The 24,501-nt window shown below is 34.5% G+C and overlaps 1 protein-coding gene across 1 annotated transcript; it reads left to right on the forward strand.

Annotated features, from left to right (window-relative positions):
- Positions 1–826: 826 nt before the first annotated feature.
- On the forward strand, positions 827–23,852 carry LOC130808840 (DNA-directed RNA polymerase II subunit RPB1-like). Its single transcript, XM_057674356.1, has 11 exons — positions 827–1,832; positions 4,122–4,238; positions 4,958–5,152; positions 5,874–6,176; positions 6,706–6,774; positions 6,916–7,640; position 8,794; positions 20,995–22,514; positions 22,675–22,746; positions 23,369–23,422; positions 23,507–23,852. The coding sequence occupies exons 1-11, from the start codon at positions 921–923 to the stop codon at positions 23,607–23,609; spliced, it is 4,071 nt and encodes a 1,356-aa protein (XP_057530339.1). The 5' UTR covers positions 827–920; the 3' UTR covers positions 23,610–23,852.
- The last annotated feature ends 649 nt before the right edge of the window (positions 23,853–24,501 follow it).

Consider the following 24,501-nt stretch of genomic DNA (forward strand, 5'->3'; position numbering starts at 1 on the left):
TTATAAGTAAATGATGATTGATAGACTATACAAAACATAAAATACACGAGATATACTTATAAGAGATTGATTTTTAGTGAGACGATATCAAATAAAGAGTTTATATACTTATAATATTTATTACAAGAACTATTTAAATGATGAATGGAGTTTAGAGATGTTCAATGGGGCAGGTCGACCCAACAGGGCGTAGAGGTGTTGGGCCAATAACAGGTCGGGTCATTAACAAGCCTTTGTGTAATGGATCGGGCCGTGTCCGATAATTATAGTAATTGGTTGTAAAAAATATTTTACCACTTTTTTTTTTAATATATTTTTAGATGATATTATTATATACATAGTTGAATTGACCCAAGGGGCCATAAAAGTATGATAAAAAAATCATTTTATGAACTTTTAAGAATCGAGTCAAAGTGGGTCGTATTTAAACAAGCTTTAACCCGCCCCGACCCGCTTAATATTTGATATGACCTGTCCGATCCGACATATTTAAAAATTTAACTCGATCCACACGAACCAGGCCCGTTGAACACCTCTAATGGGGCATATCTCATTGTCGTCTTGTATAACAATTGGTGAAAATGCATCAAGAAAATATACTTGATGATCCAACATTAATTCACCTTTTAACCGAACGCAATTCGCCAGACTTTAAAATAAATTTAAAATTATATAAAAATCAATATAAATAAAGTCAATTTTAATTTGACCATTATCTTCTATGTTTACAATTTCCAAGTCCAAGTCACAAGCTGGATGTGTGTCAAAAATCAAAATGATAGTAGTACTTTATGTTTCCCTCTTTTTACTACACGTTCTAATTTCCCTTCCCAATAAGCCAACCGCCCAACTACAGACTCACTATTCCCCATACAAACCCCAATCTCCAACTCCCTTTCTCATACTTCCAATCCACAACAATGGCGGAAAACCCAGAAAAAATGGTGTATCTTCACGGAGATCTACACCTCAAAATCTATGAAGCACGACATTTACCAAACATGGATCTCACTTCTCAACGTCTTCGTCTCTGTTTCACCGCATGCAATACTTGTTCTATACGTCCTAAATCCTCCTCCGATCATCCTTCCACCGAAAAACACCATAAACATCGCCATCGAATCATCACTAGCGATCCATACGTCACCGTTTTAGTCCCACAAGCTACTATTGCCCGAACTCGTGTCATTCGAAATTCACAAAACCCTCGTTGGAACGAACAGTTTCATATCCCATTAGCACACCCGGTAATCAATGTTGAATTTAATGTTAAAGATGATGATGTTTTCGGTGCTCAGATTATCGGTAGTTTTACTCTCCCTGCTTCTAGAATTCTCTCTGGTGAACTGATTTCTGGGTGGTTTCCTATCCTCTCTTCTTCTGGTAAACCCCCTAAACCTAATTCTGCGCTTCGAATTGAGATTAAATTTACCCCATGTGAACAAAACCCAGATTTTAAAATTACTGAAAATGGGGTGAAATCTACTTATTTTCCTCTCAGAAAAGGGGGGATTGTGAAACTTTATCAAGATGCTCATGGAAGAGATGATTTGTTACCGGAAATTAAGTTGGAAAATGGGGAAGTTTATAAGCAAGGAAAATGTTGGGAAGATATATGTTGCGCAATATCTGAAGCTCATCATTTGATTTATATTGTTGGGTGGTCGGTTTTTCATAAAGTAAAACTTGTAAGAGAACCCACTAAACCATTGCCAAGAGGAGGAGATTTAACTCTTGGGGAATTGTTGAAGTATAAATCTGAAGAAGGTGTTAGAGTTTTATTGCTTGTTTGGGATGATAAAACTTCTCATAGCAAGTATTTCCTCAACACAGTAATTCTTCTTCTTCTCTTTAATATTTTAGTATGCAATGTTTTGTGTTTTATGGTAAGGTTTGCCTCTAGTCTAGACCCTTTCCGGATACTCTTTCTGCAGGGAAGAAATGTGGACGAGAATAAAAGAGAATGACGAGTAATAGTAAATGATATTGATTTGTTAGATTTGGGACAGAATAGTAAAATAATTTGGAATGTTTGAGAATCTTTGCAAGGGCAAGGATTTGATTCATGCAACATATTTTGTTGATAAATTTGGTGTTGGAATCTGAACTGTATTAAGATGGTGGAAAAAGAAAATCTAATTGAATTTGTTTAACACTTTTACTTAAATGTAAGGCCCTTCCTCCTTTTTAAAAAATTTCCCTTTTAAAGTTAGAAGAATTTTGAAGTTTTCTGGATATGTCAACGAATGGACTTTAATTTGGGTTTTGGGTTCCAGAAAGTGAAATGTGAGTTGTGAAATGACATTTTCATTTGGAAAATTAAGGTTGATAGAAGAATTATCTTATAAATTGGTAGTTAGTAGGGGTATTATTTTATTTAGGGTATAATGATAATGGGAAATGTGTTTGAAACATGAGTATTAAAAATTTTAAACTAATTATTATCGTGAGAAATATGTGGGACTATAGTTTCTTTAATGAAATGATCTGGGAAATTTTAGTGCAAAAAAAGTTAGAGTGATGGTATTTCTCTACTTGTGATTAGTTGCTTCACTTTTGCTACAGTTTTCGTATTCACAATTTCGAATAAGATAAGAAGTAAAACATTATTGATTGATAATATTACAATGCAAATGTAACAACTAATTTGAACCAGTGTTTCTTTATAAAAAGTAGGAACAACAAAAGGAACGATTTGAGTATCCAAATTCCAAATATTGTAATTGAAAGGAATGGACTTTGGACCCTCTAATGCTGAGAAAAGATGTAGAAGAAAGTAGAAAAACAAAGTTTAATGGTGTCTTGGCCACCTCCCCTCAAAAGTTATTATATTTCTGAATTATTCAACAATACATAATAAAATCTCTTGCCATTGTAAGCTCCCCCTCTAGAGCTTACAACCTCCAACAATAGAGTCTCTCATGAATACAAGTCTCACTCCAGAGTTAAATAACTCTATCACTTGATTGTATTCTCACCCCAAATTCTCAACCCTAATACGAGGTTACGACTCCTTATATAGCCCAAAAATTCAGAAAAGGAATCTCACAAAAGGACATTAAGTGTCCCAAATCATATGTACTTGTCTGTCCAGATAAGGACCAAACAAAACAACTCACGGAGTAAAGGTGCTTGTTCGAGCTCTATTTCTTGTTCGATCTCCCAGCATCTGGTCCTTCTTGCTTCCTTTGCTGTTCCATCACCATCCCACTCAATCCCCAATGCATCCCCATCACTTCCATCATTGATGTATGCCATGGTTTGAGCTATGATGTGATCCAAATTACTTTTGAGTATGGGTGATTTGGCCCTTGTCCTAACAGTATTTATTTGCGAAATTGCTGATTACAAATAGATTCAACTTGTATACCAAGGTTTCCTAGCTTTTTTTAAAAAGATCTTTGATAAGGTTGTTGATTAAGGGCAAATGCATGATTTGGATTTGGTGCGTTAGGAAAAAGTTGAAATGGCTAGTTGATTTGAGAAACAGTAAGATGCAATAGATAGCATCAAAAAGGAGTGGTCGATAATTTTCAGATAGAATAAGAGCTTGTGGTATACTGTTGGTTGTAGTGATGGTGAAGTGGCAATTTATATGATCATATCATCTTATGACTTACATCATCTTGTGGATCTTTGATAGTTATTCATTTACAATCTTAATGTATCTTGACAGAACATATGGATGATTGCATTATATTTTTTATTGGTTTCCATCCCCTGGAATAAAAAATCCAAGAACACAACCTTTCTTAATGGAACTTTCTAATTTTTGTGAAATGATTATTTTGTTAAAGGTTATTTTGTGAATCATTATTGGGGTGATTTTAGTAGTTTAGATAGTATTTCGCCTGAAACTTATTGTACGTTTCTATTCTTCTCTCCTAAGCATCATCTCATCTCGGACCATGCCCAAGAAAAGGAACTGTTTGGCATTTGAAATGTCAATGCTAAAATTCATCATGTTTATTTTTGTGGATTTGATTTTTCAAGATGAGATGGTTTTAGGCGGTTTTTTGGATTGAGCTAGAGGATATTGTTTTCAGCTTACTGGTTTGGAAAATATGGAAATTGCAAAACGTTATTACGCTGATCTATTGATATATATTTTTGGTTGTAAGGAAGGGGTTATGCAAACACACGATGAGGAAACACGGAAGTTTTTCAAACATTCTTCAGTTACATGTGTCTTATCACCTCGTTACGGCAGCAGTAAACTTAGCTACTTCAAGCAACAGGTACACACCATTTTGTGAGGCTATATTCATATGCTGCTCTAGTGTAATAATTACTCACTCTGCATAAATAATACTTCACGTTGCTGCAACATCTTTTAGATATGGCGTAATCTTATCAAAGATGCATTTTTTAATAGCTGGTTCATTTTTATGATTTTCTCGTAACTTAATCTAAGTTGCATATTCTGAAAGCTTGTACAAATGCTTTGTAGCAAATAAAAAGCCTTAAAAAGAAATATAACTTTAAGCAGATAGAGGGGGAGTACTAAAAGACTAAACTGTTAATTGCTATCAAATTGTTAGTTTTAGTCAGGAAAAATCCTGTACATAAATAGCTTGGTCGATATTGATCCAAGCATGCTTTTATTAATGAGAATGGGAAAAACTTGAAGATTTTTTTTTTTTCTTCTAATTTCTCGAGTTTTCCCCCTATATGATATTGGTGATTATATAACTTGAATGATTTGATATGTGTAGGTTTTCAGATTTCTGAGCCTAAGTGCATATTGCATTTTTAGTTCCATTCGTTTGGGCCTTATGTCACTCTTGTGTGGTAGTTCAATGTAAGGTTGTTAAAATATGTGTTTCAAGGCTGCTTGACTACTCGGCCATTCATTGTCTGTCATTCTTATTCTTTGCTATAGTTTCATATTACTTGAGACCTTTACATAGTTTGCTTCACACTTGTTCCTGAAGTTTATTTTGTAATATCTCTGCAGGTTATTGGGAACTTGTTTACACATCATCAGAAATGTGTTCTTGTTGATACTCAGGCATATGGTAATAACAGAAAGATTACTGCCTTCCTAGGAGGTATAGATCTGTGTGATGGACGCTATGACACACCCGAGCATAGACTCTTCCATGACCTCGACACTGCATTCAAGGATGATTTTCACAACCCCACATTTCCTGTGAGTATATCTGCCTTGTTTTGCTTTAAGGGTTTTACTGGGGTAGCAGTTGGTTCTACTGTTTAAACCGATGTTACATTAAACAAAATTCAATTCGACATGAGAAATGAAACAAGAAATGTTAATTTAGTGTTGCAGAAACTTGAGAAACGAAATTTGATCCAATAGAAGCTAAGATAGGGCCATAATGCTATCCGAATACATTGATTGTAAGCAAAAAATATAACTATAACAACAATCATAAATATAATGTTTCCATCATGATGGAAATGAGAAACAAGAAACGTTAATTTAATGTCTTGTTTCAAATTGTGTTTCCGTACAGTTTCAGTATGAACGGTTCTAAGAGCAATATAGGGCATAGTCTTGCGTTTCGCGCTTCAATGGTTTAAACCTCAAAGTTGCTTGTTAAAATGTACTGTGGTGTGTTTATCTGTCTCTAACCGCTTCATTAGATTTTCGACTGATATCATTATGCTTTTTGTTACTCTAAATATTAAGACCTTCCTGTACATGCATGTTTGTTTGCCTGTGATTTTGGTGAGTCTGTACATATGTATATGCAAAGTAAGGCCCGAGATTTTGGTGAATTTCTACATATATATGTGCATATTATGAGATCATCTATGAGTTTTATCCTTTTAGTCTTTGCTCCATTCTATAATTATTTTTTATTTTATCCTGTAATATTAATCTGTTTTCCGATTTCTTGATTTCCTAGACTGGGACAAAAGCTCCCAGGCAGCCGTGGCATGACTTGCATTGCAGAATAGATGGTCCTGCTGCATATGATGTTCTTATAAATTTTGAGCAGAGATGGAAAAAAGCAACAAAATGGAAAGAGTTTGGATTGCGGAAGAAAATGTCTCATTGGCATGATGATGCTTTGATAAAGATAGATCGGATCTCTTGGATTCTTAGTCCTCAGCATGCAGCTGCAGATGATGATGTCACTGTAGTTCCAAAAGAGGATCCTGCACTATGGGTTTCAAAGGAAGGGCATGCAGATAATTGGCACATTCAGGTAATACGATTGACAAATTAACTTAACTCGAACCCTTTTTTTTTTACCTCTTAGGGCATGCTTGGATTGGGTGTAAATATTTAAGAGGTGAAAAGAAGTCAAAGTAAGAAAATGAAGTTGATAAATGAGAAATTAGTGAAATTTGATTGTTGTAGAGGTGGAAGACTGGTTGCAAAGTGATGAAAAATAAAGGGAGCTCTTAATTTTGTGGGGTAAATATTTATCCTAGGGGAGGGTGGGGGAACCTATTACTTCCATAATAGGGGAAATCATCTTCTTTTTCTTTTATTATTTTTATTTTATGCTTATTTTACCTTCTTCACAAGTATTTCAACTACTTTAAATGCATCTCTATTTGCTTTTATTTCATTAGTTTGATTTTATTTTCCCCCTTAATTATTTACACCCAATCCAAGCATACCCTTAATCTACTATTTTTCCTCTTTTCTGTTCCTCGTGGCTATTTTTGTTTGCTCATTTGTTTAATGTCTTTTCTTTTTATTCAAATTTCTCCAAATCGTATTTACAGGTAATTAGATCCATTGACTCAGGATCACTGAGGGGATTCCCTAAATCTGTCCAGCTTGCTAAGGCTCAGGTTAGCATCTTTTACGGGTCTCATGATTTTTTCGTATTTTTTAAATCATCAAATTATTATGCAATCCACCAAGGCTGTTATCAAATATTATGACAAGTTCTGTATTTCTAAAATGTCTTTATGTTCTCCTTTCTGCATCAGATGCTTTGCACAAAATCATTTCAATGCTATAAAATTACGTCATGTGATTTGATAGCTCAGAAGAATGCCACCCTCTTTTTTAACATCTTGCTTCGCAGTACACTGGCTAGCAAACGTGTTTTGAAGGAGTTCAAGCTTAACCGAGAAGCTTTTGACTGGGTTATAGGTGAAATAGAGTCCAGGTTTTTGCAGTCCTTGGTGGCTCCTGGGGAAATGATAGGCTGTGTCGCTGCCCAGTCGATTGGTGAGCCTGCCACTCAGATGACGCTCAACACTTTCCACTATGCTGGTGTTAGTGCTAAGAATGTCACTCTTGGTGTTCCAAGGTCGAGGGAGATCATCAATGTGGCCAAAAAAATCAAAACTCCCTCACTATCAGTCTTTTTACATCCTGAAATTAGCAAGACCAAGGAGAGAGCTAAAAATGTTCAATGTATTCTAGAATATACATGTCTGCGAAGTGTGACTCATGCGACTGAAGTGTGGTATGATCCAGACCCTATGAGCACTATCATCGAGGAAGATGTGGATTTTGTTAGGTCTTACTATGAAATGCCAGATGAAGAGGTATCGCCTGATAAAATTTCTCCCTGGCTGCTTCGTATAGAATTGAACCGTGAAATGATGGTGGACAAAAAGTTGAGCATGGCTGATATTGCAGAGAAAATCAACCTGGAATTCAGTGATGACATGACTTGTATCTTTACTGATGATAATGCTGAGAAGTTGTGTAACCGCCTCGAATTATGAAGGCAAACACTAACTGGAATTTAGTATTAATCAAGCGGAAACTTACTTTTGCCAACACAATTAAGGGGTTACTTAAAAGTCAAACCAATATTCAAGTATAATACTTGAACCAAACCAAAGCAATATAACGGAAGTCTTAACTGTCCAAAATATAGGAAAATTACAACCAAATCGAAATAAGTCCAAAGTTCAAATGACATCCTTAAAATAGTCTAAATCTAAACTAACAGTCTCTCAAATAAAATAATGAGATCTAAACAAAGGGGAGTCATACTCCAACTCAGGTTCATCTTCCGCTCGCATATCCATTCTCCGTCGAGGTGCCATAGGGGTTTACTCTAAAAACAAAACCATTGGAAAAACATACAAAGCATAGTATCAGCAAAAAGGCTGAGTATAAACACACTGGTGTCCGTCAAACAAGTTATTGAAACCCTTTTTTTTTTGAGTAAATTCATTTTGAAATATGCTTTTTCATTTGATAAATCATATTATGATTCAAATCCAGTTCAATAGCTCTATAGTCATTTCAAATTCTCATTTTTCATCATAAATCATAAGATCTCAATGGATCCAAATCAATTTCAAACTCATATCATAAGTTTACATGGGTACTCTGTGAGTCATCCTGTGACTCGTTTGGTAGTCGGTCTACCGTCCGCGACATGTCCGGCAAGTGTAACACAATGGTATTGTGAACAATACGCGCTCAGCATTGGTGAGCCGTTTAATCATGCACACAACATTTGCTGTGGCATATGTACCCGCCATTTAGGCTAAAATATTTTTTTGTACATATTATATATCTTGTAATCTTAATAGCATTTGAAAGTCAAAAATATTAACTTTTTCCACATGATAAATATCTTTTATTTGCACATAGCAAAACATACTTTATTTGCAACTTAGCAAAATCAAATCATAATATTTCCCACATGGGTAAAACATGCTTAGCATAATCATATCATTAAACATAACCTTTGTATTATATTGGGGCATCACTAGCATGTATGGAAATGCATCGTAACAAAAAGTAATTAAAGTTCAATATGATTTTTTTTTTTTTTTTTTAAGGAAACCACTAAAATGTTTCGTTTCAATCCTTCTCAAAGTAAATATAACTAAAAGGGTTTTGAAATTCATTCAAAACAACTAGAATATGATTCATAAGTCTATAAAATCCTTACGACAGAAGATTTCATAAAACACTATTTTCTTAAATACGAGATAGTTTTGCAGGTATTAAAATCGGTAATTGATTTACAAAGTACATATTAATTCTCCAACAAGGCCCAAATTAATCAAGTCATTATAATACCTTATTTAAAATGAATTTAAGGTTGTCCCATCAGATTATAATTGGTTATGCGAATTTATAACGATCTTACAATTATTTTCGACAATTTGGGTATTTACCGTTATTTAAATGGTGTCTTAAATCCGTAAAATTTATAAACCATCTAATTTAAACTTAATTTATACTATGAGGCAGTAGGTTATTAATATAAATATAATTTTTTTATATAGGTTTATTTTTACCCAAATTTAATTAACAATATTACATTTTTTAATAAATAAACATTTTCTATTAATTTGATAAATTAGTAAATAATTAATAATTTATTTTATAAAATTATACCAAAGTCCCAGAAGTCATATAACATGTTTATTAGGCCATTTGAACTTATAAAACTCATGTATGATGTTTTATTATTTGTATAGACATTTTATCGATAAATAAAATAAAATAGCATTAAAATTATTTGAGTCCGATTAAAATATTATAAAAAAATTATATGATATTCCAGAAGGTATTTTAAGAAGTATAAAATTTTAAATAACCATTAAAAATCATGTGGAGTATTTTTAATAATTAATATCGTTATTTTACCGATAAACCGAATAAAATTTATTTAAGTCCATATATGGTCACGAAAATCCATATAAATTTTTTTAACATATATCTACTGATTATATAAGTGTCTCATAAAATTTTCATGTCCAAAAGACGTCATTTATTATTTATTTTATATTTTACCGTTTTCAAACTTACCGATTATTAATAAACGAGTAAAAATTATTAAGGTCCTTAAATGTCAACGAAATCTTCCCAAACTTTTACCAATTTTACCTACTGTCCATATAAGTATGTGATAAAAAGTTCAAGTCCATATGTCTTTGTTTGGTAATTATTTTATATTTTATCATTTTACAATTTACCGTTAAACAATTTAACGATTATTCAAAAATTATAAAAAAAATTCAAAACTAAATATATTCTGGCCAAATCTTGTTGGAGACATTATAATATGTTTTTATTAATTATTTTTGATGATGAAGAGTTCATCTAATACCATGTTTTATAATAAGAGTATTTAACACCTTAAAATCCATTAAAATATCAATTTAACGAATAATCTCAACAAAAAGTATCCAAGAAATTTTCTTAACATATGGCTACTGAAAATTTCTCTTAAAATGAATTCAAAATGTTTTCAAATTCATATAATCATTTCCATCACAATAACTTTCACAAAGTAGTGTTAAACATGCCTTTAAACATACAATAATTTATAAAATCAACATGCATGATGCCCACAATAATAATACATGTAATAAATTATTCCATACTCAAATTTATCATTTTCACATCATTTTTCAAGATTTAAGAACTTCACTTTGGGAATTTATTTATTTTTTTTTTTTAAAAAAGAAGTTTATACACAAACTTTCCCAACTTGTTCTTAAATCCTTTAAAAATCACCCCATGTGACATACCTCGACTCCAAGCCTATATAATTATTCCGTAAGCTCCCACGTAAGCTCCTACGCGTTCTTAGAAGTGGTTCTAACTTTGAGTCCTTGCCCTTCAAGTCTCAACTCCAACTCTTCAACTAAACCTATTGCATTCATCCAAAAATCAATAATAATTTTGGATTTCTAATATGCATTTAACTTTTCCTAGTTAGAGTTGTTAGGCTAATACTTGTGATGATTTTAACATATTTGGAGTATACTTATTATGTTGAGCAACATAATTAGTTAAGTCCCATAATTTTACTTGAATCCTTTAAGTAACAAAATTTATATGTTTGTAGAAATGCATCTTCTTACTTTCTATTATGGCCTATTTTTATAGATTTATAAATGATGATTTTCTTAGTTTAGAGATAAAATATTCATTTTATAATGATCTTAGTTTATAGAAAAATTCATGTAAAAAAAATATTTTATGAACAAGTTTTAACAAAAACTAGTGGAATAAAGAAATGAACATAACTTACTCTATACTTGGTGGATTTCTTCAAGTTTGGTGTCTATGGAAAGCTCTTAAGATGAAGATTATTTTTATGGGAGATTTGAGTTTATAAACATAAATTTTCAGAAGTTTTAGATGGGTTTTTGAAGAAGATTTGATGAGAAAATAAGGTGTTTTTGCTAGAAATTGTAAGATTGAACTTCAACTTTGCTTATGGATGAAATAAGGAGTAAAATGAAGAGTGAAAGAAGGTTGATGGAGCTGAAAATATGGACAGCAAATATGTCTTGATTTATTATGTTTGCATGCTTGTTATGATGGTGTTTTTGGGTAAGAACAATAGGGGCTTTGGGTAGAGAGTTTGGTGGAGTGTGTAAGTGAGTTTTGGGGCTAAAAGAGGGCTAGTATGACAGCTAGGGGCTGCTGTTTTGGGGCTGGTTTGGAGTGCTTTTTGTCCTCAATTTGGTCTATTATGGTATAATAAAGGTTTATCTAAGATAGTTTAAAGTTTGGGTAAAAATTGTTGTACATGTAACAAGTTATGTAACTTGTACTTCATGTTTAAAAATCACTTGTATATGTGTGAAATATTTAATTTACTCCCATCATGGTTATATAATATGCTTGGGTAATAATTAAAAATTTTTTTTTTGAACTGTTATGGGTAGTTGCTCAATTTTAAGTTTTTACCTCCAAAGTTTACGTTACTTGTTTCGATTCATAATCATGTTACGAATTAACAAGTTTCTAATCATCGTAGAGATTTTTCAAATTACTACCATCACTAATTAAATTATAATTAGTAACGAACAAATATATAAGAAAAATTAGGCGTTAAAAACGACTAATGAAATCTTCTAATAATACGACTGTTTCACTCTTCCCTTCTTACAAGATTTTCGTCCTCGAAACTAACTCAAACTAATGGTTATAAATACATCACTCAAATAAGTAAGGGTATCTAATTAACATATCGTCCTCTTTTTCCCAAGTAGCACTGTCGGTATCCTGTCCACTCCATAGCACTTTCACAAGTGGAATCGTGCGGCTACGGAGTTTTCTAACCTCTCGACCTAGGATCCTCAGGGGCTTTTCCTCATACTGCAAGCTTTCAACAAGTTGAATGGGCTCATACTGGAGAACATGTGATGGATCAAACACATATCGGCGCAATTGCGACACATGGAACACATTGTGAACCTTAGCTAATTGTGGGGGTAATGCTAACTCATAAGCTACCTCCCCAACTCTACGCAAAATCTCATAGGGTCCAATGTACCGAGGATCAAGCTTCCCCTGCATTCCGAACCTCTTGATTCCCTTTGTTGGCGAGACTTTAAGGAACACCTTCTCACCGACTTGGAACTCAAGTTTCCTCCTCCTACGATCTGCGTAGGATTTCTGTCGATCTTGGGCAGCCTTCATCCGGTCTCTAATGATTCTGACTTGTTCAGCGGTCTCTCTGATCATTTCTGGTCCAACGAGCACGCCGGGCCTCCCGGTATCCCAATAAAGTGGTGTCCTACACCTTTGGCCATACAAGGCCTCATATGGAGCCATACCAATACTACTCTGATAACTATTGTTGTAGGAAAATTCTATCAACGGTAAGATGTCCTCCCACGAACACTGAAAATCAAGGGCACATGCCCGAAGCATATCCTCTAGAGTCTGGATGGTCCTCTCCGTCTGCCCATCTGTAGCTGGGTGAAAAGCGGTGCTGTAATTAAGGGTCGTGCCGAATGCCCTTTGTAGCTCATTCCAAAATCGAGCCACAAATTTTGGATCTCGATCTGAAACTATTGTCATCGGTATACCATGTAGTCTAAGTACTTCTTTCACATAAGCATCAGCCAATTGTTTTGCTTTCCAAGTTACTTTAGCAGGAATAAATCTGGCAGTCTTAGTGAGTCGATCAACAATCACCCAAATAGAATCATTTCCTCTTCTCGAACGGGGCAATCCAACAACAAAGTCCATACTCACTGATTCCCACTTCCACTTAGGCACGGGAAGTGGTTGCAATTCCCCCGGAGTGCGCTGGTGGTCAATCTTGACTTGCTGACATACTAGACATCGAGCTATGAAATCCTCGACATCCTTCTTCATGTTCATCCACCAAAAGTATTGTTTTAAATCTGCTAGCATCTTATCCCGTCCTGGGTGGACAGAATACATAGTCGAATGTGCCTCCTTGAGTATTTTCTCTATCAATTCAGGATCTCGGGGCACACATAACCTTCCCTTTAGATGAATACTCCCATCTTTAGCAATACTGAAGTCTTTAACTGCATCCTTTTCAATACCAATCTTCAACTCTGACAAGAAGTCATCATACTGTTGTAGCTCACGGATCTCCTCATGTAGACTCGGTGTTGTACTCACAGCATTGAGAATGCTGTCGTATGATCCCTTCTTAACCACAATCAATTCTAGCTCCTTCATCTCCACATAAATCTCGTAGGGCACTGAAATTAGTCCATTAATGACCATTCTCGGTTTTCGGCTTAAGGCATCTGCTACACGATTTGCCTTCCCGGGATGATACTCCAAAGTGAGGTCATAATCTTTCATCAATTCTAGCCACCTTCTCTGCCTCATGTTAAGCTCCTTCTGTGTAAACAGATAAGTCAAACTCTTGTGATCGGTGTAGATCTTGCAAGTAGTGCCGTAGAGATAATGCCTCCAAATTTTTAAGGCAAATATGACTCCGGCTAATTCTAAATCGTGCACTGGATAGTTCTTCTCATTTGGCCTCAATTGTCTCGATGCGTAGGCAATCACTTTCCCCTCTTGCATGAGTACACAACCCAAGCCCTCTAAAGATGCGTCACTGTATACCGTGAACTCTTTCCCATCCTCGGGCAATACAAGCACTGGAGCCGTTGTTAACCTTTTCTTCAATTCTAGGAAAGCGTCCTCACACTTTTGTGACCACACAAACTTGGTATTCTTTCGAACCAAACTTGTGATCGGTAGTGCGATCTTAGAAAACCCATCAACATATCTTCGGTAATAACCTGCCAAACCCATAAAGCTTCTTACCTCAGTTACACTAGTCGGTGCTGGCCAATCAATGATAGTCCTTATCTTCTCGGGGTCCACTGTTATGCCATCTTTTGAGATTACATGACCTAGGAAGACAACTCGATCCAACCAGAATTCACTCTTGCTCAACTTCCCATAAAAGCTTCTTTCCCTCAATCGTGTTAATACCAATCTTAAGTGCTCCTCATGATCTTTCTCTGTCTTAGAGTACACCAAGATATCATCAATGAAAACCACAACAAATTTATCAAGATAGTCATGGAATGTTCGATTCATCAAGTCCATGAATGCTGCAGGGGCATTGGTTAACCCAAACGGCATCACTCTAAACTCATAGTGCCCATATCTGGTGCGGAAAGCAGTTTTAGGAATGTCTTCCTTCGCTATCCTCAACTGATGGTAACCAGATCTCAGGTCAATTTTAGAGAAAACTCCGGCTCCTTTCAACTGGTCAAATAAATCATCAATTCTAGGAAGTGGGTACTTGTTCTTGATGGTTATTTTGTTCAGCTCCCGGTAGTCAATGCATAGCCTCAAAGAACCATCTTTCTTCTTCACAAACAACACTGGAGCTCCCCATGGTGATACACTTGGTCTGATAAACCCTTTATCTTGTAACTCCTCGAGTTGGGTTTTTAGTTCAGCCAACTCAAGTGGTGCCATTCTATATGGTGCCTTTGAAATCGGGCTTGACCCTGGAACTAGGTCAATGTGAAAATCAATCTCTCTCTTTGGAGGTAACCCAGGTAGATCATCAGGGAATACATCAGAAAATTCTCGCACTATCAAGATCTGACTTAAGTCGACCTCCTTGTATGTTGACTCGCTCATGTGGTAGACCTGGGCTTCCCCACCTCTCTTTGGAAAGGTTGTAAGCCTCTCAATCATCTCTGGCTCAATATTAGGTATGGTCCCATCACTAAAAGCTACTTGTTCCCCTGGATTTTTCTCAACCTTTACATTCCTCTCATAGCACTCAATCACTGCCATGTGTTTACCTAGCCAGTCCATTCCTAGAATGATATCAAACCCTCCTAAGTCAAATACAATCAGGTCTACATAGAACTCCTTACCCTGGATTACTAATGGGCAATCAATCAACTTTGTATTACATGATACCGTTGATCCGTCGGGTAACTCAACTCTATGCATTATAGGGCATACATTAACATAACAGTCCAAAGATCTCACAAATGACTTAGAAACATAAGACTTGTCGGCCCCGGAATCAAATAAGACACGGGCGGACTTACCAAGCAATAACAGTAATCCGAAAATGACTTTACCTTCTGTCTTAGGACTCAAGGTGCTAGGCTCCTTTGCTGTAGTAATGGCAAAGAATTTTCCTCCTCCTAGGCGCTGGTTCCCTTGGCCTCCAGAAGATGAGGCTTTATTGCCTCCTTTATATTCAAGGCGAAGCTGAGAATTATTTTTACGCTGGTTCCCTTGATTTCCTAAGTATCGTGCTCCAACATTTCCGGGGTTTCCCTGGTTCTTGCCCCAACAATCTCGAGCCAAATGACCTAGTTTTCCACAATTCAGACACACAGCCTTACCCTCACAGTTGACTCCCTTAGAGTGCCATTTCTTGCATCTATCACACAGTTGACTTTTTAGCGGGTTGGAGTTTTGTGGGTTTCTGTTGCTGTTGAAGCGGTTTTGGTTTTGATTCCCCTTGAAGTTTCCCTCAGCTCTGGGCTTCTTACTCTGACCTCCCTGGTCTCCTCCAGATCTCTTTTTCCTCGCATCTTCCTCTCTCTTGCAGACCATTTCTTTCTCCACAACATGTTCATACATAGCTTGAAAAGACTCATATTGACCCATCAACTTTTGGTAGCTGAAGTTGAGACCATTGTAGAAGCGATCCATCTTTTTCTTTTCATCAAGCACATAATCTGGGGCAAATCGAGCCAACTCCAAGAACTTGTTAGCATATTCGGTAACGCTAAGAGAATGCTGCCTCAAGTAAAGAAATTCTGATTCTTTTTGTCTCTGTAGAGCAGCTGGGTAGAACCTCTCCCTTAGTTTCTTCAAGAAATCTTCCCATCTCCAACTAGTGGGTTGTGTTGCTCCACCAGCAGATGTGGAGGCAGCTGAGACACCTTTTAGGGCTCTCCACCAAAGCTCTGCAGGTCCCACTAGATAGAATGCTGCAAGTTTAACCTTAAGATTTTCTGGACAGTTTACCACCTCAAGAATTTTCTCAGTTTCATTGATCCAATCTTCAAGGACAACTGGATCTGTAGCACCATTGTAGGTCTTAGGCCTGTGGGTAGCAAGCCTTTTGTAAAACTTAGTCTCGTCATCCACATTAGCATGTTGGTTGGCTATGAACTGGACTAATTGAGCATTGGTCTCTTGAATGACTCTGAGTTGCTCGGTTAGGAGATTCAATTGGGCTTGAGGATCCATTCTTTCCCCAATTTCCTCTAGGTTCCTGCCAAGAGGTAATCACTAATTAATAATTATGCCTTTAAGACAAATAGATATGTACTTGCATAACACACTTTCTTAACTTTATTGATTTAATGACTTAATAACTTCATCAATTTCCATCCCATTGGATCACTTGTTTAACAGTTTTAACACTTTTAATGATAATTCCTCAACTTAATTTACCACCATGCATAGGTAACTTAACCACATAATTGGATCATCACTTGCTTATAAGAAACCTTTAAGACTTCTAGTTTACTAATGGTACTTAGTAATCTGATTTAAGTTATACTTACTACTTAAATCCTTTCTTTACCAATAATCCCTAAATTTTAAGCTCATTTCTTAATTACTTCCATGAGTTACTCGTTCTCTAATTTTCCTGATATTTTAGACAAGCTTCCAAAGCCTTGGCTCTGATACCAACTGTAACCGCCTCGAATTATGAAGGCAAACACTAACTGGAATTTAGTATTAATCAAGCGGAAACTTACTTTTGCCAACACAATTAAGGGGTTACTTAAAAGTCAAACCAATATTCAAGTATAATACTTGAACCAAACCAAAGCAATATAACGGAAGTCTTAACTGTCCAAAATATAGGAAAATTACAACCAAATCGAAATAAGTCCAAAGTTCAAATGACATCCTTAAAATAGTCTAAATCTAAACTAACAGTCTCTCAAATAAAATAATGAGATCTAAACAAAGGGGAGTCATACTCCAACTCAGGTTCATCTTCCGCTCGCATATCCATTCTCCGTCGAGGTGCCATAGGGGTTTACTCTAAAAACAAAACCATTGGAAAAACATACAAAGCATAGTATCAGCAAAAAGGCTGAGTATAAACACACTGGTGTCCGTCAAACAAGTTATTGAAACCCTTTTTTTTTTGAGTAAATTCATTTTGAAATATGCTTTTTCATTTGATAAATCATATTATGATTCAAATCCAGTTCAATAGCTCTATAGTCATTTCAAATTCTCATTTTTCATCATAAATCATAAGATCTCAATGGATCCAAATCAATTTCAAACTCATATCATAAGTTTACATGGGTACTCTGTGAGTCATCCTGTGACTCGTTTGGTAGTCGGTCTACCGTCCGCGACATGTCCGGCAAGTGTAACACAATGGTATTGTGAACAATACGCGCTCAGCATTGGTGAGCCGTTTAATCATGCACACAACATTTGCTGTGGCATATGTACCCGCCATTTAGGCTAAAATATTTTTTTGTACATATTATATATCTTGTAATCTTAATAGCATTTGAAAGTCAAAAATATTAACTTTTTCCACATGATAAATATCTTTTATTTGCACATAGCAAAACATACTTTATTTGCAACTTAGCAAAATCAAATCATAATATTTCCCACATGGGTAAAACATGCTTAGCATAATCATATCATTAAACATAACCTTTGTATTATATTGGGGCATCACTAGCATGTATGGAAATGCATCGTAACAAAAAGTAATTAAAGTTCAATATGATTTTTTTTTTTTTTTTTTAAGGAAACCACTAAAATGTTTCGTTTCAATCCTTCTCAAAGTAAATATAACTAAAAGGGTTTTGAAATTCATTCAAAACAACTAGAATATGATTCATAAGTCTATAAAATCCTTACGACAGAAGATTTCATAAAACACTATTTTCTTAAATACGAGATAGTTTTGCAGGTATTAAAATCGGTAATTGATTTACAAAGTACATATTAATTCTCCAACAAGGCCCAAATTAATCAAGTCATTATAATACCTTATTTAAAATGAATTTAAGGTTGTCCCATCAGATTATAATTGGTTATGCGAATTTATAACGATCTTACAATTATTTTCGACAATTTGGGTATTTACCGTTATTTAAATGGTGTCTTAAATCCGTAAAATTTATAAACCATCTAATTTAAACTTAATTTATACTATGAGGCAGTAGGTTATTAATATAAATATAATTTTTTTATATAGGTTTATTTTTACCCAAATTTAATTAACAATATTACATTTTTTAATAAATAAACATTTTCTATTAATTTGATAAATTAGTAAATAATTAATAATTTATTTTATAAAATTATACCAAAGTCCCAGAAGTCATATAACATGTTTATTAGGCCATTTGAACTTATAAAACTCATGTATGATGTTTTATTATTTGTATAGACATTTTATCGATAAATAAAATAAAATAGCATTAAAATTATTTGAGTCCGATTAAAATATTATAAAAAAATTATATGATATTCCAGAAGGTATTTTAAGAAGTATAAAATTTTAAATAACCATTAAAAATCATGTGGAGTATTTTTAATAATTAATATCGTTATTTTACCGATAAACCGAATAAAATTTATTTAAGTCCATATATGGTCACGAAAATCCATATAAATTTTTTTAACATATATCTACTGATTATATAAGTGTCTCATAAAATTTTCATGTCCAAAAGACGTCATTTATTATTTATTTTATATTTTACCGTTTTCAAACTTACCGATTATTAATAAACGAGTAAAAATTATTAAGGTCCTTAAATGTCAACGAAATCTTCCCAAACTTTTACCAATTTTACCTACTGTCCATATAAGTATGTGATAAAAAGTTCAAGTCCATATGTCTTTGTTTGGTAATTATTTTATATTTTATCATTTTACAATTTACCGTTAAACAATTTAACGATTATTCAAAAATTATAAAAAAAATTCAAAACTAAATATATTCTGGCCAAATCTTGTTGGAGACATTATAATATGTTTTTATTAATTATTTTTGATGATGAAGAGTTCATCTAATACCATGTTTTATAATAAGAGTATTTAACACCTTAAAATCCATTAAAATATCAATTTAACGAATAATCTCAACAAAAAGTATCCAAGAAATTTTCTTAACATATGGCTACTGAAAATTTCTCTTAAAATGAATTCAAAATGTTTTCAAATTCATATAATCATTTCCATCACAATAACTTTCACAAAGTAGTGTTAAACATGCCTTTAAACATACAATAATTTATAAAATCAACATGCATGATGCCCACAATAATAATACATGTAATAAATTATTCCATACTCAAATTTATCATTTTCACATCATTTTTCAAGATTTAAGAACTTCACTTTGGGAATTTATTTATTTTTTTTTTTTAAAAAAGAAGTTTATACACAAACTTTCCCAACTTGTTCTTAAATCCTTTAAAAATCACCCCATGTGACATACCTCGACTCCAAGCCTATATAATTATTCCGTAAGCTCCCACGTAAGCTCCTACGCGTTCTTAGAAGTGGTTCTAACTTTGAGTCCTTGCCCTTCAAGTCTCAACTCCAACTCTTCAACTAAACCTATTGCATTCATCCAAAAATCAATAATAATTTTGGATTTCTAATATGCATTTAACTTTTCCTAGTTAGAGTTGTTAGGCTAATACTTGTGATGATTTTAACATATTTGGAGTATACTTATTATGTTGAGCAACATAATTAGTTAAGTCCCATAATTTTACTTGAATCCTTTAAGTAACAAAATTTATATGTTTGTAGAAATGCATCTTCTTACTTTCTATTATGGCCTATTTTTATAGATTTATAAATGATGATTTTCTTAGTTTAGAGATAAAATATTCATTTTATAATGATCTTAGTTTATAGAAAAATTCATGTAAAAAAAATATTTTATGAACAAGTTTTAACAAAAACTAGTGGAATAAAGAAATGAACATAACTTACTCTATACTTGGTGGATTTCTTCAAGTTTGGTGTCTATGGAAAGCTCTTAAGATGAAGATTATTTTTATGGGAGATTTGAGTTTATAAACATAAATTTTCAGAAGTTTTAGATGGGTTTTTGAAGAAGATTTGATGAGAAAATAAGGTGTTTTTGCTAGAAATTGTAAGATTGAACTTCAACTTTACTTATGGATGAAATAAGGAGTAAAATGAAGAGTGAAAGAAGGTTGATGGAGCTGAAAATATGGACAGCAAATATGTCTTGATTTATTATGTTTGCATGCTTGTTATGATGGTGTTTTTGGGTAAGAACAATAGGGGCTTTGGGTAGAGAGTTTGGTGGAGTGTGTAAGTGAGTTTTGGGGCTAAAAGAGGGCTAGTATGACAGCTAGGGGCTGCTGTTTTGGGGCTGGTTTGGAGTGCTTTTTGTCCTCAATTTGGTCTATTATGGTATAATAAAGGTTTATCTAAGATAGTTTAAAGTTTGGGTAAAAATTGTTGTACATGTAACAAGTTATGTAACTTGTACTTCATGTTTAAAAATCACTTGTATATGTGTGAAATATTTAATTTACTCCCATCATGGTTATATAATATGCTTGGGTAATAATTAAAAATTTTTTTTTTGAACTGTTATGGGTAGTTGCTCAATTTTAAGTTTTTACCTCCAAAGTTTACGTTACTTGTTTCGATTCATAATCATGTTACGAATTAACAAGTTTCTAATCATCGTAGAGATTTTTCAAATTACTACCATCACTAATTAAATTATAATTAGTAACGAACAAATATATAAGAAAAATTAGGCGTTAAAAACGACTAATGAAATCTTCTAATAATACGACTGTTTCAAGTTGATCCTTCGTATTCGTATTGTGAATGATGAAGCTCAGAAGGGGGATTTGGAGGCTGATTCTGCCGAGGATGATGTATTCCTCAAAAAGGTTGCTAGTAGCATGCTGACTGAGATGGCACTTAAAGGAATTCCAGATATTAACAAGGTTTTCATTAAGCAGAGTAAAGTGAATAAGTTTGATGAGGAAAAAGGTTTCAAGGCTGAAAATGAGTGGATGTTAGATACTGAAGGTGTCAACCTTCTTGCTGTTATGTGTCATGAGGAAGTTGATGCAACAAGGACAACAAGTAATCATTTGATTGAAGTTATAGAAGTTCTTGGAATTGAGGCTGTTCGGAAGGCCTTGCTAGATGAGTTGCGTGTTGTCATTTCCTTTGATGGATCGTATGTCAACTATCGTCATTTGGCTATTTTGTGTGATACAATGACATATCGTGGGCATCTAATGGCTATTACTCGTCATGGTATCAACCGAAATGATACTGGGCCGTTGATGAGGTGCTCATTTGAAGAAACAGTGGATATTCTTCTTGATGCTGCTGTATATGCGGAATCGGATTATTTGAGGGGTGTGACAGAAAATATTATGTTAGGACAGCTAGCGCCAATTGGGACTGGTGGCTGTTCATTATATCTTAATGAGGATATGTTGCGACATGCTATTGAACTCCAGCTACCAAGTTATGTGGAAAATTTGGAATTTGGTATGACACCAGCTCGATCACCGATATCTGGAACACCTTACCATGATAGCATCATGTCTCCAAGTTACTTGTTGAGCCCAAATCTTCGTCATTCGCCTATCAGCAGTGATGCTGCCTTTTCTCCATTTGTCAGTGGCATGGGGTTTTCTCCTGCAGCATCCCCGTATCCTTCGCCAGGAGGATCTGGATATAGCCCTACTTCCCCAGGATACAGCCCTACTTCACCAGGCTATAGCCCTACTTCACCTGGGTATAGCCCAACTTCCCCAACTTACAGCCCCGGGTCTCCTGGCTACAGTCCAACAAGTCCAGCATATTCACCTACGAGCCCATCTTACTCTCCCACCTCGCCCAGCTACAGTCCTACCTCACCGAGCTACAGCCCCACATCACCGAGCTATAGCCCCACTTCTCCAAGTTACAGCCCCACTTCTCCAGCATACAGCCCCACATCACCAGCGTACAGCCCCACATCACCAGCGTACAGCCCCACATCACCATCATACAGCCCTACATCACCATCTTACAGCCCTACATCACCATCCTACAGCCCTACATCTCCATCCTACAGCCCCACATCCCCATCCTACAGCCCCACATCACCTTCATACAGTCCAACATCACCTGCATACAGTCCTACTTCCCCAGGATATAGTCCCACCTCTCCTAGTTATAGTCCTACTTCACCAAGTTACAGTCCTACTTCTCCAAGTTATAACCCATCAGCCAAGTATAGTCCCTCACTTGCATATTCTCCCAGCAGTCCGAGAATTTCACCATCCAGTCCCTACAGTCCTACATCTCCAAATTACAGGTATACCTTAGTCTTGTTACTTTGTTCCTATATGGCTATTTGGTTGATTGATCAACAAGATATAGTACATAACTAGGATGAACTTGCAAATTGACTCTCTAATTATGGGCTACTACTTGTTTCTTATCTAACTGTATGCTCTATATATTTTCTATTTCAGTCCAACGTCGCCATCTTACTCTCCTACATCGCCTTCTTATTCGCCTTCAAGCCCAAGTTATAGTCCAAGCAGGTACATTTTGTAACATCATCTTTTTTTATTTTTTTTAATTAGTCACAAGAATATTTCGTATTATTCAGATGTCTATAGAAAGTATATTTGGGAGTTAACTTTTGGGTATTGGTGATGTTTAAATACATTAACATGCTTATGTTTAGAATTATTCTGCCAAAGAAGATAGTTACGGCCCCTTTTGGTGGTTTGTATTTAATGGTGGAAATGATAATGGAAAGTTAGTGTAATTTTGGTATGAGAATCTGTTGACAGGTCTATTTGTAATGCTTGTTTTCCTTCAATCATCTCATTTTCCTTGCAAAATTTATTCCATAACATTACCATTTGTAAACGTGGTATTAAGGTTGTAATGTAAAATTGAGAAAAGAAATGTATGATCAAAGTTTCATTATTATCATGGGAATGACATGGTATATTTTATGAAAATTTATACCATAAATCATTCTTATTATCACCGTTTAGTACTTGGGTCGTCAGTGTAGTGTGACACAATAAATATTTGTGTCAGTACCGTTTTAATTGCTCTTATTTTTAGGTTTTAACCTCTGCTGTGTGTTACTTTTTTTCAACATTTGATGTATTATTTGAAGTTTTTGACAATATTGTATTCTGGTTTCAGTCCATATAGTTCTGGTGCAAGTCCAGATTATAGCCCCAGCTCTCCACAATACAGGTAAGAGAGTAAAATTATAATGAGTTACGTGCTTGTTCAGATTCTTGTCTTTCTGACATACGTGCTTGTTTTTATTGTTGATAGTCCTAGTGCAGGATACTCTCCAAGTGCTCCGGGTTACTCTCCTTCGTCCACCAGTCAGTACACTCCACAAATGAGCGACAAGGATGGTAGAAGCAACCGTTAAGAGCTACCCAAAGGGATAGTAGAAATCACTTTGAAGTTTGAGCTAGCTTGAGGAATATTGTAGCCTTCTGTTCTTGCTATATGTAATCGAAAACATACTTAGCTTGTTTTATAACTTTTATTGTTTGAAAATAACACGTTTGTACTTGAATATATATGTTTTATAATTGCAATTTCATAACAGCATATAAACAAATATAGAGGTCTTTGACGAGAAGTCTGATTAATGTGATTGATTCTGATACTTTTTGTTGTGTAAAAGTAGGCCTTTTCATGTTAGCATTCAAGTAGTTCTGAGCTTTGTAGGTAACGTGCTATAACTTTGATAATGTTTTGAGGTGTGATCCACATCAAGGTTTAATTTTTTTTTGATATCTGATGATTTCAAGTTTCCTTGATAAATTCTAGTTTTAAGTGTGATTTTAATAGAGTTTCTCGTGTTGATAATTACTTTTGATATGTTTATTTATAACTTTATTTAGTTTTACGCATTTTAAATGGTTAATTCTATTAATGTTGGCAAAATGTCGAGGTTATGTTTGTACTGTATATACAACAAAAATCTCTTTAGCGAAGTGGATTTTTTTCTACCCACTATTATCACATGTGAACATTCATAAAAATTTTGAGGTCTAGATGAGCTTTACGTAGAACATAATCTCATGTTCTTTCCCCTTTACGTTCACTTCCATAGCTTCCTTCTTTTGCTTTATGTCAATTTACGTTCAGAACTCTGCCTTGTGCGGGATACTAAGAGTCATCTGAACCTATACCTGTATCTTTATGTATAATACCATAAATTTACTACTCAAACAAATAAGTTTACATCATAAACTTCATGTTTAAGCATAGATATCAATATTCAATACTAAGGAAGCACAAGTAAATCATCC

Source organism: Amaranthus tricolor, chromosome 3 (genome assembly GCF_026212465.1).
Source record: "Amaranthus tricolor cultivar Red isolate AtriRed21 chromosome 3, ASM2621246v1, whole genome shotgun sequence".
Classification (NCBI taxonomy): Eukaryota; Viridiplantae; Streptophyta; class Magnoliopsida; order Caryophyllales; family Amaranthaceae; genus Amaranthus; species Amaranthus tricolor.